This window comes from Pelophylax lessonae, assembly GCF_965119305.1.
Source record: "Pelophylax lessonae genome assembly, chromosome: 8".
In the NCBI taxonomy this organism is placed as follows: domain Eukaryota; kingdom Metazoa; phylum Chordata; class Amphibia; order Anura; family Ranidae; genus Pelophylax; species Pelophylax lessonae.
The window spans coordinates 89,813,239-89,831,780 of record NC_138775.1 but is presented as its reverse complement, the minus strand read 5'-3'; the positions used below and the strand labels follow the sequence as shown (position 1 = coordinate 89,831,780).

The window sequence follows — 18,542 nt, the reverse complement described above, 5'->3', positions numbered from 1 at the left end:
TCCACTTCCTCCTCACTCGCTGACTTGGTGAGTTCTGACAGATCCTCATCGGTTAGTGGAGCTGAATGGGTTTCAATTAGGTCATTGACATCGTCCTGGGTCATATCCTGAAAACCTTCACCTCCTAGCAACTTTGCCAGCCTAATTGCCTTGTCCATGGCTGAATGATGAACTTTGTCAGGAGAGAATCCCTCATAATCCTGAATAATTTCTGGCCAAATCCTCTTCCAACAGACATGCAGGGTCTCCTTCTTCATCTCCTTGAGGGCCTTTTGTATGTTCTCCAGACAGGTTGCAATGGTGTAATTATGCCAGTAGTCCTTCAAATTGAAATTTTCATCATTGTTCATGGATTTGACAAGATGATTCAAGGAGTTGCGAGTGTACAGCGCCCTGAATGCTCGTATCACACCCTGGTCCATGAACTGAATTATAGAAGTGGTGTTGGGTGAAAGGAACTCAACTTGCACTCCTTCATACGATAGATCAATGACGTGGCCTTCTGCATTATCGATCAGCAGAAGCACCTTAAACTTAAGGCCAAGTTCTAAAAGGTGTGTGGAAGATTAAAATAAACTTAATAGTTTATGTATAGGAGATCCTCTCAGATATAAAATTAATGATGTAAGTATAAATTTAAAGTGCGATAATATGCATCAGTGCAATCCCAAATCAATATACATACATATATATATATTTTATACAAACATAAAGTGTAATAGTGCAATCCCAGTGCGCACACCAAAAAATGTGTGTATTATTGTATATATAAAAAAGATTGATTATGGTGAAAATCGCTAGTTCCAAAGATCTGGCCCGTGGACCAAAAAAATCAATTATTATGATCCTTCCACTGAAGTCAATTAATTAAAGATTATGTAATAAAAATTAAATAATAATTGAAACGGTGCAGTTAATGTAGTAAAATCTGAAAATAGTGTAAGTGCGATGTAGTTCTAAACCGACCAAAGGTTATAAATAATCAAAAAAGATGTAATAGTCAGTGCTATTAAAGTGCTATTAGTGCAATTAACCCAAGTTTAAAAGTGCTATTTTGGGACCTGTGTTTGTAAAAATAAATACAATTGTAAATTGGTCCGTGACATTAATCAAAAAATCGATCGATCAAATAAGTAAAAAAGTCCATTAAAAGTCCAAAGAAAGGTGAGCTGTAGTAATAATCCACTCCGTAGGTGATTTTTTGTAATGCTTCAATTATTTAAGTTCCGGGTGTGGAGACAGTGCTCCCCTCTTATTCCCAATTTCTCCCGCACTCACCAGATAGTGGCACCCCTACAGGGGTAATCAGCATATAGGACCCAGATTCACTATCCGATCACAGGGTGTTTGTATGAGCTGATCCTTCTAGTACAAAATTCTTGGAGCCGTATGGAAATCGTGTATCACATGTACTCATGGGGAATGTATCCAGGGTATCATAGGGAAAAAGAGCCTCATATAGTGATGTATTGCTTAAAAGGTATAACCTTTATTTGAACATTAAAAAAACGTACTCGCATTTAGGCAGATAAAATAGGCGACAGGTACCGTAGGGACCGCAAGACCCTCTTTAGCGGTGGCTTCTGGGACTTTACTACATTAACTGCACCGTTTCAATTATTATTTAATTTTTATTACATAATCTTTAATTAATTGACTTCAGTGGAAGGATCATAATAATTGATTTTTTTGGTCCACGGGCCAGATCTTTGGAACTAGCGATTTTCACCATAATCAATCTTTTTTATATATACAATAATACACACATTTTTTGGTGTGCGCACTGGGATTGCACTATTACACTTTATGTTTATATAAAATATATATATATATGTATGTATATTGATTTGGGATTGCACTGTTGCATATTATCGCACTTTATATTTATACTTACATCATTCATTTTATATCTGAGAGGATCTCCTATACATAAGCTATTAAGTTTATTTTAATCTTCCACACACCTTTTTAGGCAGTGCCAATTACCTTATTCCTTTTTTACAATTTTAATATTGACTTCACAGTCTATATTTTTAGGGGTAGGCTGCAGCTTTTTTATTAATATATTTTTCTCCACGGATTTTACTGTTTATTATCAAGGCCAAGTTTGGCAAGGTAGACCTTGATGGCTGGGATGAAACAATAATGGAACCATTCAGTTGTGAGGCGTTTAGTCATCCAAGCCTTAGGGTTATGCATCCAATGGACCGGTAGCTGGTTCTTGATTTTATGCTTCAGTGCTCTGGGGTTCTTGGCCTTGTAGATCAAGGCTGGCTTGATCATAAACCCAGCAGCATTTCCACACATAACCAAGGTTACTCTGTCCTTATAAGCATTAAATCCAGGGTCTCAGGCTTTCTCCTTCATGATGTAGGTCAGTTTTGGCATTCTTTTCCAAAACAAGTCGGTCTCATCCATATTAAAGACTTGCTCTGGTCGATACCCACCCTCCTCGATGATACTCTTGAAGGTCTCATTGGTGTACCTTGCAGCAGCTTCTTTGTTGGCAGATGCAGCTTCACCTTGCAATGAAACACTCTTCAACTGAAAGGGTTTCTAGAAGTGGTCAAACCATCCCTTGCTGGCAGAAAAGCCTCCTGATGAAGATGTAGAAGACTGATCAGGATTGTCGTTGTCTGACTGTTCGGCTTCGGCATCACCTCCTTCAGAGCCTCCTTGATTGGCAAAAGTATTGTACAGCTTCTTTGCCTGAGTCCTGATGGTGTTAGCGAACCGTTGACTCATTCATACCATAATGGTGGGCTATGGCAGCGTAACTCCGTCCTTCCTTTATCATATTGAGAAGTTTCACCTTCTCCTGAATCGTCAGGAACTTCCTCTTCTTTTTTGGCTCACCAGAAGCCTTAGATGATGGCGTTTGGATGGCATCCTTGGGATTATCAATAAAATACCAAAACTCCCTCAAAGTCACAGTCTGCAGAACACTGTACTGTACATTGTAGGGAGACACGTGGAACTGAGACAGAGCAAGGTGAGCAGCCAATCAGCGGCCGAGAAAACAATACCGACGCTCTGATTGGCTGAATCGGTATGTGCGACTACTGTATTCTATCATGACGCGCAAGATTTTAAACTCATAAATACTGCTAAATGGTGAAATATACGCAATATCAAAATTAATAGGTCTTACAGAAAACAACACGATATACCAGGACTGCGAAAACTGGACCATGATATAACGGGGGTTTACTGTAATTGCCATTGAGAACTACACCCCACACTGGAGAGGTAGCACTTTGAAAATAAGTATATCGAGAAGAGAAACACAGTGAATTTATAACTTACAGAGTCATAGACCTCTGGGACTCAATGTGGAGTGGGACATTAATGCTTATATCAACAACAGCTAAATAGAACACACTGTGGAGGTAAAGGGAGAACTTTTTCGTGAGCCCCATCCCAACTTACTGGCTGAATATGTAATATCCAAGGGAGTCTTCTTGTTGCCTTTTGTAAACTTGAGAGTCAAATGTGTGATTATAGGGTGGCATGTTGTTAATGTTAATATAAATAATGAGGTGATAATAAGTTGGTATTTTATGTAAGAACTTGCCTACGGTGATGCAAGGAACCAAGTAATTAACATGGATCATATATTTACATACACCCCAGTTAACAACATATTCTTTGGTAATAGACCCACATTAATCCTTTCTACATTTGGTTATGACTATTTTTGGTTAATTTCTAATGGTTCAACATTGTTTTTTCTTGTTTTATCCTGTTTAGAATAGATATATAGATTTTTTAAAAATTTGTAACAAGACGTTGGACGAACCTATTTTTGGATTTCTTTTAGTTTTTTTCATTTTTATTTTTAATTTTACATCTTTATTTTTATTTTTCACACTTAATGTTTCATTTTTTATTTTCTTTATTTTTTCTTTATTTTTATTTTTATCTTTATTTATTTATTTTTTAATATTATTTATTTAATAATTTATTTCAGGTTCTTATATAGCGCTGTCAATTTACGCAGCACTTTTACATATACATTGCACATTCACATCAGTCCCTGCCCTCAAGGAGCTTACAATCTAAGGTCCCTAACTCACATTCATACATACATAGTAGGGTCAATTTTTTTTTTTTTTTTTATACAGGATCCAATTAACCTACCAGCATGTCTTTGGAGTGTGGGAGGAACCCGGAGTACCCGGAGGAAACCTACGCAGGCACAGGGAGAACATGCAAACTCCAGGCAGGTAGTGTCGTGGTTGGGATTTGAACCAATGACCCTCTTGCTGCTAGGTGAAAGTGCTAACCACTACACCACTGTGCCGCCCTATATTATTATTATTAAATATTATTTTTCTTTTGGGTGCTTTACCCATTTGGTAAACTTTAACATTTTTGTATCGAAATGTCTCTCTTTTCTGTGTTGGCACCCAAAAAAACCCCATTTATCCCCATTGCATATTGTCGTAAATAAGTAGTTTTCTTCCCACCCTTGGGGTTCCTTTGCATGCCACCGGAAGTTCTGTTTTTTCTGCTATAAAATTTTAGAATGTGATGGTGCGCGCTGTACTCCAATCCCAGTTGACGCCTTCTGAGGAGAACCACGTCGGGCAGAGCCTGTTGTGTCGTCGGCGTGCATTGTCTGTACTACAGGTGGACGTGCCACCACAAGATTCTGTGCAAAAATCAAGCATGTTTTCTGTAAGTGCGATTCTTTTTAAATAAATAAATTTTAAAAGATAATGCACTATTAGCCCTCCCTTTCTCTCCTCCAAATTCATGAGCTGAGAGCCTTTGGCCATCCAGGGCTCACAGGGAAGGTGATATAGACCGAAGTCGCTCAGGCGAGCATTTCCTACATGCCTTTTGACTGCCGAGGTTTGGTAAATTGCCATCTTTACATCTTTGAGCACAAAGGTGATGCTTGCAGCACTTTGAGGATTTTTGAATAGCACCTTCCCAGCCTGTCACAATTGTTTGGAACTGAATTGTAATAACCAGAATTAAGTTTTGTATGGGACTTTTTAGTTATGGAATTCTGAATGGTTTTCACCACATTAAATTGTTTTCACAGCATTGTTATTACATGTTCACCTTTAATATCACATATATCACATTTGCAATAGCTGTTTAATTGCTTTTTAAGTGCATTTTTTATATGTAAGAAATTTGAGTGATCAGCCAGGTGTGTTTGCACCTAATATTATCACTATGGTTTTCTGCAATTCTTTGCGATTTTTATTGCAAAAAATTATTTTTATTTGTCCTTTTTAGAGATAGCGTACCAGTTTATTCACTTCACTTAGTTTCATCTCCCAGTATTCAGGGAGTTCCAGGTGCAGCAATCTCCAGGATTGGCTAGCACATCCTTAATTGTTTCCGTTTTTTTAATCTAGCGCTAACTGACACTGGCTGAGGGGAAAACTAACTAACTGGCACTGACTTCACTAGTAACACTGATATAGTGATCACTGATAATAATGTACATTGTACTAATAGCACTGGATGGAATGAATTACCATTGAGGGAAAATCAAGGGTGGAAAGGATTACCATTAAGGGAAAATCAAGGGGTTAGCTGTGTGTCAAACAAGTTTAATGTGTACTGCTTTTACTAACAGATCTGTTTGCAGACAGCGATCCGTTTGTTTCTTTTCTCTGAAATCAACTTGTCAACACAGAACTCTGTGCTCTGATTGGCCACAGCCAAAATAATTGGCTGAAATCTGGTGACAAACTCGTGCTGTGTCCAATCACAGCATGGGTCGGCAGGGGGCGTGTGCCCCCTAACCAGGAAGTACATAAGTTGCAGTGCCTGGCTACGTTAGCAGATTGGCAGGAGGTTACAGTAGAATTTCAAAATGTTCTGGTATAGAAACCCAGAGGTTTTGCAATCGCCAGGACCCCTCACTTTCTGCGATGTGTTGGCACTATAATCTTGAACTGGTATCTCGCTATCATATTTTCTGCCAATGTTCAAGACTAAGATCTTTTTGGAATGTCGTCATTACTTTTTGTTTCAAAGGTCTTTTCCATTAGACCCTGTTCACTATCTACTGGATATTCCCTTCTCTGATGCCCCTAAATTAACTAAGCGTCTGATCTCATACATTCTCCTAGCTGCTAGAAGAGCCATCCCCTTCCGATAGTTGTCTACTGACCCCCCTACAAAACCCCAACTTTTACATATTATGGAGGAAATCCAGAGAATGGAATTCCTTACTGCTATTGTTACCAACTCTCTTGTACAGTTTAATAAATGTTGGGATACCTGGGACCAATCTGAATAGGAAAAACAAATCAGAATGGAAAGTCAATTAATTCATTATCAGTGCTTTGGAATTTATACTTACCCATAATGCCTTTATGTTCCAGGGCTCCCACTTCCTCCAGGTGCATGGGGTAGCTATGGAAACATGTACCTGGGGAAAAAAGGTCAGAACTTTTTATTTTCTGAAGATTATTTTGGGTTTCTAGCCATATCAGTTTATGGTATAGATTTATAGATGATATTTTGATGATCTGGGATGGTCCTGTAGAAACTCTGCATCAGTGCTTACAAGCAATGAATTCCAACAAATTCAACCTTATCTTTACAATGAATTATAGTTTGACATCTATAGCTTTTCTCTACATCAGCATCTCGAAAGGACTCAATGGGGAACTTTCAGGTTTCCTCTATCAGAAACCCACAGCAGGAAATAATATTCTCCAATTTTCTAGCTTTCATCCAAGACCCTTGGTAAAGTCTATCTCCTATAGCCAATATCTACGCATTCGCAGAAATTGTTCCAGCGACAGTTCCTTCCAAACTGAAGCCTCTATATTGCAGGATAGACTTTTGGCCAGAGGCTACTCCAAAACTTGCTTTAAAAAGGCTTATAAACGTGCTATGATACCAACAAGACATACTCTGCTTTTCAGTTCCAAAAAATCCAAAATGGACAACAACACTCGCATTATCACCCATTTTTGCAACCAGCACTGACAGGTCAGAACCATTGTTGAGTACATCCCTCCCATGGCTTTTCCCGCAGGTAGGGGGTACATATAAGGGGAACACTTCATTGCATCCTCCTATCCGCCTTCCAGATCCAGGAGAGCAGTGGTGTGTGGTGCCTACATATATACGTGAGACGCTCCTTCCTACTATTCATGGACCAGGTAAATAAACCCCCTTCTTTTTTAAAAATGGATCACCGGTAATCCTTTGGGGGCTACTCCCTCTATGGCAATGTGGCTTAGGTCACCATTACCTTCCTCTATTTCTGGGCATACAATACCTATGCTAATCTCTTGTCCAATACGTGAGCACCGTACAATTGTTTATGCTGGCCTATGCACTGACATGTTGAGGCCATCACATGGACCGCCTGTTGTGCTATTTGCATCTTTAAATGAATTGTTTGTTGTGCTGTTCGCACCATTATATGGGCCGCCTGTTGTGCTGCCTGCACCTAATATGCAATACAATACTCTTTTAAAAACTCTTTAACATGTCAGTGCTTTATCATTATAGATAATGGTCTATGTGATTCCTTCTATCCCTATTCCTTTTATCCCTGCAATGCACCTACAAAGTCCTTCCAAACCCTCCCTCTCTGTCACTCTCTTCTTTCGAGATGCATTGTATTCATCTGTTTTCTCCAATTTCTCTAAGGATTGCAGCAATCTATCGGCCCCCTGGACCAGCATCACGCTTTTTCGATGACTTTGCTGCCTGGCTACCCTACTTTCACTCCTCTGAAAAACACCCACTATCATTCTTGGTGACTTCAATATCCCTGTCAATGTTAACAGCACAGCTACAACTCAACTCCTCAACCTAACTTCCTCTTTTGACCTAACCCAATGGACACACACTTCCACTCACTCCAATGGTAATACCCTCGACCTTATATTCTCCCATCTCTGCTCTGCTGGCAACCTCACCAACACCCCCTTTCCTCTCTCTGATCACAACCTAATCAGTTTCACTGTATCCTTGCCTCAAATCACCCAACCCTCCAAGCAGCAAACAATTATTTGTAGGAACCTTCGTTACTTTAACCCCTCTCTCCTCTATTCTGCTACTGGCCACCTACATGACATAATCTCTCCCCTGTCCTGTCCTGACCTGGCCACCTCTGTTTACAACAGTTCACACTCGTCATCACTTGATGCACTTGCTCCTCTAACTACATGCAGAATCAGGCTCCGACCATTGCAACCCTGGCAAACTGACAACAGTAGAAATCTCAAGAGACACTGCCGTGCTCTTGAACGAAGATGGCCTAAAACAAAATGCTTGCAGGACTTCACCCTATATAAATCTTCCCTCCAAACATACAACTCATGCCTCCATGTTGCCAAACAAGCCTACTTTGTCTCTCTTATCACTACCCTGTCATCCAGTCCCTGCCGGCTCTTCTCAACTTTTAACTCTCTACTTCGTCCCCCACCCCCTCTACTCACTAACTCACTCATTGCCCAAGAGATTGCCAATCACTTCAAAGACAGGGTTGATGCAATACGTGAGGACACCTCCACTGCATGCACATCTTCCCCACTCAACATACCTTGCCTAACAGCACAGTCAACACTCTCCTCCTTTGAACTGGCTACTACTGAAGAGGTTGAAAAACTGTTTTCAGATGCTCACCTAACCACCTGTTCCCTGGATCCTGTTCCCTCACAACTACTACAGACACCCTCTTACTCTATCCTATGCTCCCTTACTCACATCTTCAATCTCACCCTCTCTAGTGGCACCTTCCCCTCCCCTCTAAAACATGCGCAGATCACTCCCATACTTAAAAAGCCCTCACTAGACCCCACCAATCTGAACAACTTAAGACCCATTTCACTGCTCCCATTCACTTCTAAACTTCTAGAACGCTTAGTCTACAACCGTCTCAGCTCCTACCTCAGTGAAAATAACCTTCTTGATCCCTTACAGTCTGGCTTTCGCTCGCAACACTCTACAGAAACTGCCTTACTAAAACTCACAAACGATCTACTAACTGCTAAAACCAATGGCCACTACTCTATACTTCTATTACTTGACCTTTCTGTGGCCTTTAATACTGTTGACCACCCGCTCCTTCTTAATAAACTCTGTTACTATGGTCTCCAAGATTCTGCTCTATCTTGGTTCTCCTCCTACCAATCACAGCGCTCCTTCAGAGTTACCGACAACTCTACCTCCTCCTCCCCATTGCCCCTTTCTGTGGGGGTTCCCCAAGGCTCTGTTCTTGGACCCCTCCTCTTCTCTGTCTACACCGCCTCCCTTGGTCACTTGATAACCGCCCACAGCTTCCAATACCATCTATACACCGATGACACTCAAATCTATCTGTCTACTCCTCACCTCATTCCTTCAGTCTCCTCTCGCATTGCTAACTTACTTACTGACATATCGACATGGATGTCGCACCACTTCCTCAAACTAAATCTCTCTAAAACTGAGCTGGTAATATTCCCTCCCGCCCGTGCCCCCTTCCATGACTTTTCTATCAAAATTAGTTATGCAACCATTAATCCCTCCCCTCATGCCAGGGTACTAGGTGTAATCCTGGACTCTGACCTGTCCTTTCAGCCCCAAATCCAATCATTGTCAAAAGCTTGTAGACTTCACCTCCGCAACATCTCTAAAATTTACCCCTTTTTAACAACTGAAACCACCAAGCTACTCATTCACTCCCTTGTTATTTCTCGCCTCGACTATTGCAACTTCCTTCTCATAGGCTATCCCCTCTTCAGTCTATCATGAACGCTGCTGCCAGGCTTATCCACCTTACCAACTGCTCAGTGTCTGCCTCCCCCCTCTGCCAATCCCTACAAAGGCTCCCGATTGCCCAGCGAATTAAATTCAAAATACTAATCACAACATACAAAGCCATTCTCAACTCTGCCCCGAGCTACATCACCAATCTTGTCTCCAAATATCACCCAAACCATCTTCTCCGCTCCTCTCAAGACCTCCTACTCTTAAGCTCCCTTGTCTCCTCCTCTCATGCTGGTCTCCAGGATTTCTCCAGGGCCTCTCCCACCCTCTGGAACGCTCTACCTCAACCTGTACGGCTATCTCCTACTCTAGCTGCTTTCAGACGATCCCTGAAAACTCATCTCTTCAGGGAAGCCTATCACACCGCCAACTAATCTGCCATCAGCTCATTCTCCTACTCTTACAACCTCTTGTAACACCTGCCCCACCCCATTAGATTGTAAGCTCTTCTGAGCAGGGCCCTCTTAATCCTCTTGTATTTTATTGTATTGTAAATGTACTGTCTCCCTCTAATATTGTAAAGCGCTGCGTAAACTGCTAGTGCTATAGAAATCAATAATAATAATAATAATAATAATAATGTGCAATGTCCATGATCTTTGGCTTGTAATGATAAAAATTATGAGACTCCTTAGGCTCTAATTTATGTGCTTCAAAATAATTGATCAATAGGACTCCCTTAGTCAGAGCTAATAGCCTTTAATCTGTATTGTAACTGACCCTAGATTCATTGGACATATATGGTACCGCTAAGCCTTAAACAACTATACAGGCAGTATATATCTTTTTAAGGCCATCTTAAAACCCTTTTTTATTCAACATCTTCCCCACAACTGCCTACATTTGTCAATTTTTTGTCCCATTCAATTTTTTTTTTTCTGGCCGCACACGCATGTCCCTGCCTGCGTTGCCATCCGCCAGGTCTTGCTGGACTTCACAGGAGGCATGATTGAATAATTGAGGCACACTCATCTCCGGCCATTATGAAGGATATCGCTGTCTGCTTTTAACAAATTTGTAGCTATTCTATGTAAATTTCCCCCAACATGTAAGTGCAATACTATATGATACCGAATAATAATACAAATTATGTATATGAGGTTTTTTTCTCATACATTGTATTCTACTTGCTTTGTAGAAGTGATCGGCTATCATTACAGCAATATACACCCCTGAGGAAAGAATGAACTTCTGAAACGCGTCGGTGTGTTCTTTGGGGTTTCTGTCATGGTGCATCTATTATGGTTGTCATAGGGTTTTATACAGATCTATACATATCAGTCCTTACTGTGTTGAAAGTTTCTCTGGAGCTTTACATATTTGCCACAATCTATATACATTTTATGTCCTTTTTTTAACCTATTGTCAAATAAAATTACATGATTTTTTTATATACTGCTCATATCATACTTTTTTCGTTGGATGCTACAACATCGACAGGCCAGTAAAGTCCCATCTAGGGGGTTCTTTTTTCAATTTTCTGTGATTCTGGGATGAAGGCCTTATCTCTTGATCAATTCACCCGCAGCGCTTTAATCTGAATATGGTGACCTTTCTACTCAAAAACCACCTAATGCCACCTGTCTCATCCCTTATAACCTCACTCACCTATTCACAGCTCTGGCATCCATGTTTTATTTTTATATATTTTTTTCATGTTTTGAATTGCTAATACCTTGTGCAATGTTCACTCTTGCTCCAGTCCTAAATTATATTAGGTGTCTTTTATTTTTCTTTACCAACCATAAACCTGTAAGTTGACATTCCTCTTTTGGTGAACGTTTTTTCTTTTATGTACAACTTTAATAAAAACATATGTATAAAAGAAAAAAAAAGATTTCCAGCTTTCATTTGATTTTAAATCGTTTGTTTGGGCCAAGTTGGGACATAGTTGGCAGATTTATTACTGCCTGGCTGCATTACAGTAATAAATCATGAGGTTCAATGGGCTTTAAGTATCGACACAAGACTACAAAATCAGCCAGACTGGGCCCAAGCCATAGATCCCTAGCTACATATTTTACACAAATATAGACCCATTAACAGTATATACATAACAAACTTAAAAGAAACAGTTGCCTTTACTATGTCCATAATGTGTTTGCACCTAACACTTTCCTTTCAACTTCTACCCACCAGGAGTTTTAGAAGAGGCTGAGTTTTATAACATCGCTTCATTGGTCAAAATAATCCATGAAAAAATGGACGAAATTGAGGCTAGCAAGGTAAAAAAAAATGTCTTCTGTCTTAATAGCATATTGGTAGGTAAAATTATGCCTGTATATAGTTTTTGTTGCTAGAACCCTATCCTCACATATTTGTTTAGTTATTCATGGAATTAGGCTTTTCAACTGAGGGGGTGAGAAAGCCAGAGGACAATTAGCACGTAGGCCAGCAATGGGCAGCCTTTCCATTGGAAAAGAGTTTTTGGAGCCTGAACAGAAGAAGCAGAGACCGGCTGAAAAATGTTTGAAGAAAAGGCACAGGGATGATCTTGGTGACCTGGGGAACAGGCAAATGTGGGAGGATGAGAGCAGAGGAAGGTGTTGGGGTCTAAAAAGAATATTGTTGACACCAAGATCTATCCCTGGTTCCTGTCAATGACTACATGGTAAAGATGGTGATGGCTCGCATGTTCCTCTGTCACCGGGGATCAGGAGAAAGGCAAGATTATACCATTTTTCCTTGTTGTTTAGCAGCACGCAACAGGCTTGTTATATTTTGTAAGGTACAAGGGAATATACCATTTTTCAGAGAAAAATTGACATGGAGGAGAACAAATATAGGTTTTCTTTAAAGCGATAATAAAGCCTTTTTTTTTAATAACAAACATGTTTTACTTACCTGCTCTGTGCAGTGGTTTTGCGCAGAGCAGCCCAGATCTTCCTCTTCTCGGGTCTCACACTGGTACTCCTCCCTCCTGCTGGATGCACCCAAAACAAGCGGCTTGCTCTGGGAGTACCCAAGGTGGTGTGCACCCGAGCTATGGCTCCGTGTGCGAATGGCCCCAACTCCCGTCTCCTGATTGGCTCACTGGCTGTGATTGGCTGCTGCCAAAAGCCAATTAGAGTGCGAGTCCCCGGAGAGGCAAGGCTCTCGTGGACATCGTTGGATCGAAAGGGGGCTTTGGTAGGTATTAGGGGGGCTGGGGGTGGCTGCATAGTGTACGCATGAATGTAAAAAATGTGACTGTAAATGGCAGAAAGTAGTGTAAATGATATCACTAATTACTTAAAAAGTAATGTCCTATATTTTATTACTGTTTTCCTCTACAGAATATAGTCACACCTATTACTACCATGCAGAAAAATGTGAAAAATAGTTTCTCAAAATGCTCTGTTATTGGAAACATACTGTAGAACTGATATTTGGTGGATCATTTACCTGCTAGTTCTGCATTTTTTTTTAGGAGCTCGTCAGTCACATCCAGTTTTAATTAGGGGAAGCCTGTACTGAGAGAATAAAGCTTTTACATATATCAATCATCTCTTCAGTTGGGTTTTCCTGATTCAGAGACCTAAAATGCCTAGTAGTGTAAAATGACAGCATTTAACAAAGAGGCATTTTCATAGTATTGCAGTTATACTTCTGAGTTGTGACCCATTTTGATCCCAGAAGCTTAATGAGTTTGTTGAATCCTTGAAAGAAGCGTAATTGACATTCTTATCATTTTAGGCCTAGTGCTTTGTTTAAGCCAGGTGCATTCAGAGTGTATGGAGCTTGGTGACCTTACTGTAATGGTAAGAGTTTATTGAACGATGCATAGTTGGCAATGTAACTGGGCTTGAATTGCTGCCATATTGATACATGCTACCTTTCAGTTTAGAGGTGCAAAGAAGTGGCTCTGTCTCAGTCCACCTTGTAATAAAAAAATAAAAAAGGCACACTATGTTTTCTCGGTTAACTGTTGGAATGGTTTCTCCTCACTTCCTGTTCCAAGCAATGCTAACAGGAACTGAGGCAATGTTCACAACTGGCACATGGACAGCAAACAAGGCTTACAAAAGTTCTAAAATGTTCTCATTCTAAAAAAAGATATTCTTTTTTTGTGTTTGCTTGATACCATATATTATAGAAGATACATTATATAGAAATCATATTGCCACAGTGAGAAATATACAGTAACTACTATAATACATGCAGTGAGCATATAGTACCAGTATAGAGAAAGCCCTAAATGTATGTTGCCAGCATGATATTTCTAAAGCGGTTTCTTGCTGGGATCTCTGGTCCTGGCAATTTTTTTTCCTTTTAAATGGAACTTTTTTCCTATCTTTGTTATTTTGTTCTTGTGAGAATCTACAATCAACTGCTGGACCGGACGACGGACTGGATAATCTAGATCCAGAGGGTTCCCCCAGTCTGACCAGGGAGCGCGCACAGGCCTCAGCTCCGTGCTAGGTTGGCCACAACGTAGCCACACAGGTTGCTGTTTAGAGGACCTGGTCCTCTTTGAAGGTGTATTGTTTTTTTCAGGTTAGCTCCAGTTGTTTATGGTTGAGCTCCATGTTACCTGGTTGGCTATGGTTAGCCTTGGGAATTTTTTTTTTTCTGCTGTTCTCCCACCCCTCATGTTTACACTGCTTTGGGACATCTCAATGGTTAAGAAGAATCAGGAGCTGTGTCTGTTAATGAACGAAAGAGAAAATTGGATTTTTGAATTACTGTAAAATCCATTTCTCTGATGTTCATTGACGGACACAGCACCCACCCCCTCTGTGGAGTTGGCTTTCTTCTGATACTGCTTGTAACAAAACTGAGTGCCTATAGCTGAGAGTGGGTGTATACCCCCTGGGACTGTCCATAGGCATAGTCAAGCCTTTTCCTGCCTAGTATCCTACTCCTGTAGGGGGCAGTATAAACCCAACGGTTAAGAAGAATCAGGAGCTGTGTCCGTCAAGAACATCAGAGAAATGGATTTTACGGTAAGTCAAAAATCCCATTTCCCAAGCTGTACAGAACACAGCCTCCTCTTGCTGTGAGGTGGACCGGAGAGTGCACATCACTGTCCAGTATGCACCATCACTGCTGCATATTGGCAGCCTAAGCAGGATCGGAGGGTGCTGACAGACAGAGCCACCTGGGTGCAGTGAAGAGAGTTGACTAATTGCTGTGTGTGATCAGGTGGTGAGCTGTAATATCAGTGGGACTGGTGAGCTGCTACTGTGTGGATTTATGATCTGCTGCTACACAGACTAAATTCTTTAAGAACTGACCATACAGCCATCTAGTAGCCTTATTGCTGTCTGTAGGCTTGACTGGGACTAGTCTCATGTACATTTACATACCAAGACCCACTCTTCAGATTGCTAGAAAGGTCACAGGCGAAGTACCCCAATGCTAGCCGGCTGAAGAGGCAGAACTAAAGACTGCCTCTTTAGAGCTGCTACACAGAGATATTTACTTATTGCCTATGTAAAGAGGTACCTCCTAGGGAACATTGTGCCATGTCATAGCTATCCTCCTAGAGTACACTTTAGACTAATTATAGTATCATTTTTCATTGCAATTAATGCTTATATGCATTGTTTATTGCTGACTTTGCTGATTTATAAGTTAATTCCTGTCTAGTGGTACAGAACTATATTCTAAGTTATTTTGGCAAAGTGATTATACTGTCTAGCACTGCCTACCTTATACCTGTCTATACTGCCTTCCTTCTGTCTGCTCAAACAACCATTCATTTTAACCCATACAAAAATTATGAGTTAATTTACCACTAAACAATCTATTTCCTTATACTAATTTGTTGTCAAGTTAAAAGTATCCACACTTGTGTTCCTATAAGTGCATGCAGTAACTTTCACCAACCAGGTGTACCAAAGGGGCTGAGGCTGTTCTTGCAGTCGAGGTGCAGAACAGATAACCCAATATACCAAGCAGCTCCTTCTGGGGTAGCGCTACACTTCTCTTGCACTGTGTTTCTGATTAGTATTTGCCTTACTTTTATCTTGCTAAATTTTTAATGGGGGTCTTTGTGGGGGTTTTATGTCTCCAACATTTTTAATTTAGCTCATAGTTTAGAGGTGCATATTTCTGCAATGAGGTACGTCAGCAGGTGATTCTTGTTTAGTAGCATGTCTAGTGGCTCTTTAGACACGTAAGAACTGTAGTAAAAAATTTCCAAAATTTCTGTGTAAGATTTGCTGTCTAAAGAGCTTTTTTAAGGCTTGATTTTATTCTCCCAGTTTCTCAGTTTTTCTGGGGTTAATAAACTGAGGATTTTCGTATGCACAATATTTCTCTAGCACTACTGAATCCGTCCTGAGAATGCACTATTCTTCAGGAAGGATGCAAACTCAGATTAAACAAATTGTGGTCTATTATTAGTTCTTTTGGGCTACCTTCCCCACTAAAAACTGTGGAGAGGAATGTAGTTACAATAGCAGGTGTTATATTTGAAACAATTTCTGGACATTTACTGTGATAATCTGTTATTGGTGTAGCACAGTGATGGCCAACCTTGGCACCCCAAATGTTTTGGAACTACATTTCCCATGATGCTCTTGCGCTCTGCAGTGTAGTTAAGCACCACAGGAAATGTAGATCCAAAACATTTGGGGGGCCATATTTCGCCATCACTGGTATAGCATATCTGCAGTCCACGGGTGTCTCTATGAAGGTGCCTAAAATATTATTAAAAATTTTTTTTAGCAGAATCCAGAAATGGCACTGGCTGGAGTGGAGGAGTATTTGTGACAGCAGATTTGTCATGACTCTGACATGTAATGCAAGATTGAGTGGCAGTTGGTACTTGGCATCCTTGCCTGGCCGCATTTTCAGATCTTGCTCCTTCAGTTCTGGCTGCGGAGTGATCTCAACTATGTTCCACCTGCCACCTCTCTGCATAGGTATGTAGTTGGAACCTAGTGCTTGTCTGGCTGCAACGGCTGCTGAATCCTGTGCCCACGACCTTGGGTGCCCCGTAGCTACACTACACTCTCCTCCTGAGTAGCCCCAGTTCTCTATCAGGTACTGTCAAGGAGGGGGATTTGAGTGGTGTAAATAGAGCACTGTACTGGGGGATGGGGCGAATTGGGGGAAAAGGGGGCACCTGTGTACTCTGCGCTCTGTACACAGCGCTCACCTGAACCCTGCACTCTGTATGCAGCGCAGGCCTGAGCCTTGCACTCTGTACGCAGCACACCCCTGCACTCTGTACCTAATGCACTCTCCTGGTATATAACACCCCTTTAAGACCCTCCCACTGGTAGGGCCTCTTCCCAATAACCCTGGTCGGTGGTTTTTGGAGTCTGAGGGTGGAGTGCTTATTGGAATCTGGATGCCCCCTTTAACAAGGGGACCCCCAGATCCCAGCCCAACCTATCTGAATGAGTATGGGGTACATAGTACCCCTACTCTTTCACCAAAAAAGTGCCCCCTACTACTGATCCAAACCAGGCCACATGCCCTCAACATGGTGGGGTTGCTTTGGAGTAGTTGGAGTAGGGGGCTCTCCCCCTAAAGCATTTTGTCCCCATGTTAATGAGGACAAGGGCCTCTTTCCCACAACCCTGGCCCAGTGGTTGTGGTGATGCGAGGGGGGGGGTTTATCAAAATCTGGAAGCCCCCTTTAACAAGGGGGGGGCCCAGATCCCGGCTCCTTCCCTATGTGAATTAATATGGGGGACATAGTACCCCTACTCATTCACAAGTAGTGTAAATAAAGACAGGAGCCAATTTTTGATAAGTCCTTTAAAAAAGAAAAAATAATATATAACTCTTGGTGTAGATCCATCATCTGCCACCCGCATAAAAAAAAAAAAAAGGAAGTCTTTGCATCTGAAGCTGGATCCAATTGACTGACAGCTGCACTTTGGGTGACCCCACCCCTGTGATGTTAGCAACCAGGCATGCCCGGTCGATGAAGCCACAAGGGCCAGAGTCACTCGGTGACATCACTGGGTGGCCACGCCCCTTACTTTTTTTAAAGGCAGCTACCAAGCAGTAATAAAAGACTTGTCAAAAACTGGCTCCTGTTTATTTACTCTTTTTTTTTTTTTGTGAATGATTAGTGGTAAAATTAATCCCATACTCATTCACATGTGGGGTGGGGCGAAATTCCAATAAGTCACCCCTCCAACCCCCAACCACTTGGGTTGTGGGAAAGAGACCCTTGTCCTTATCGACAAGGTGCTTTGGGAAGGGGGCGGGGTGCCTACTCCAAAGCACCCCTACCATATTCAGTGCATGTGGCCTGGTGGTGGGAGGAGGGGGGTGCTCGGATTCCCTGCTGAGCCCTGAATGGAAACAAAAGAATACCGGCAATAAAATATTTTTTTAAAAACTTTTTTATTGCCGGTATTCTTTTGTTTCCATTCAGCTGTCAGCAGGGAATCCCACTGACAGTGAAAAGCTTGCAGGCTGCACTTTGTGAATTGTTCTGCAGCCTTCTGGGACCTGTGAAATGTCTCAGAAAACTGTGGGTAAAGAGGGGGCGGGGGGACTACTGCTTAAATCGCCTAGGAAACTAGGTACCCACTACTCCCCTTTCCCCCCCAAAAATGTATATGCCAAATGTGCTAGAGGGGGTTTCGGATGACTTAAAGAGGAACTTCTCCTTTTGGGCGAAGTTCAGCATTACTGCAAAGAGAGCTGTATCACAAGTGTCATCTGCTGCTAGTAAAGTATAGTATAGAAGATCCATTGCCCCTTTGCTCTCAGGCTGTACATTTGTAAAAGACACTTTCTAACAGTAGATAAGACCCCCTTATTAGCAGCAGATGTGTACTTCTCAAACATACAAATCTAAGCAAAAAGCACACCAGCATCATGTGACACCCTAATACATTTGGTGA

At 41.4% G+C, this 18,542-nt stretch overlaps 1 protein-coding gene across 1 annotated transcript in view; it reads left to right on the top strand.

The window, feature by feature from the left end:
* The window catches only part of KCTD17 (potassium channel tetramerization domain containing 17), a 99,080-nt gene that overhangs the window by 30,543 nt on the left and 49,995 nt on the right, over nucleotides 1-18,542 (top strand). Inside the window, exon 3 of the mRNA XM_082265492.1 lies at nucleotides 11,884-11,969. Within this exon, the coding sequence (XP_082121618.1) occupies nucleotides 11,884-11,969 (86 nt within the window). The remainder of the gene's footprint in view (nucleotides 1-11,883; nucleotides 11,970-18,542) is intronic.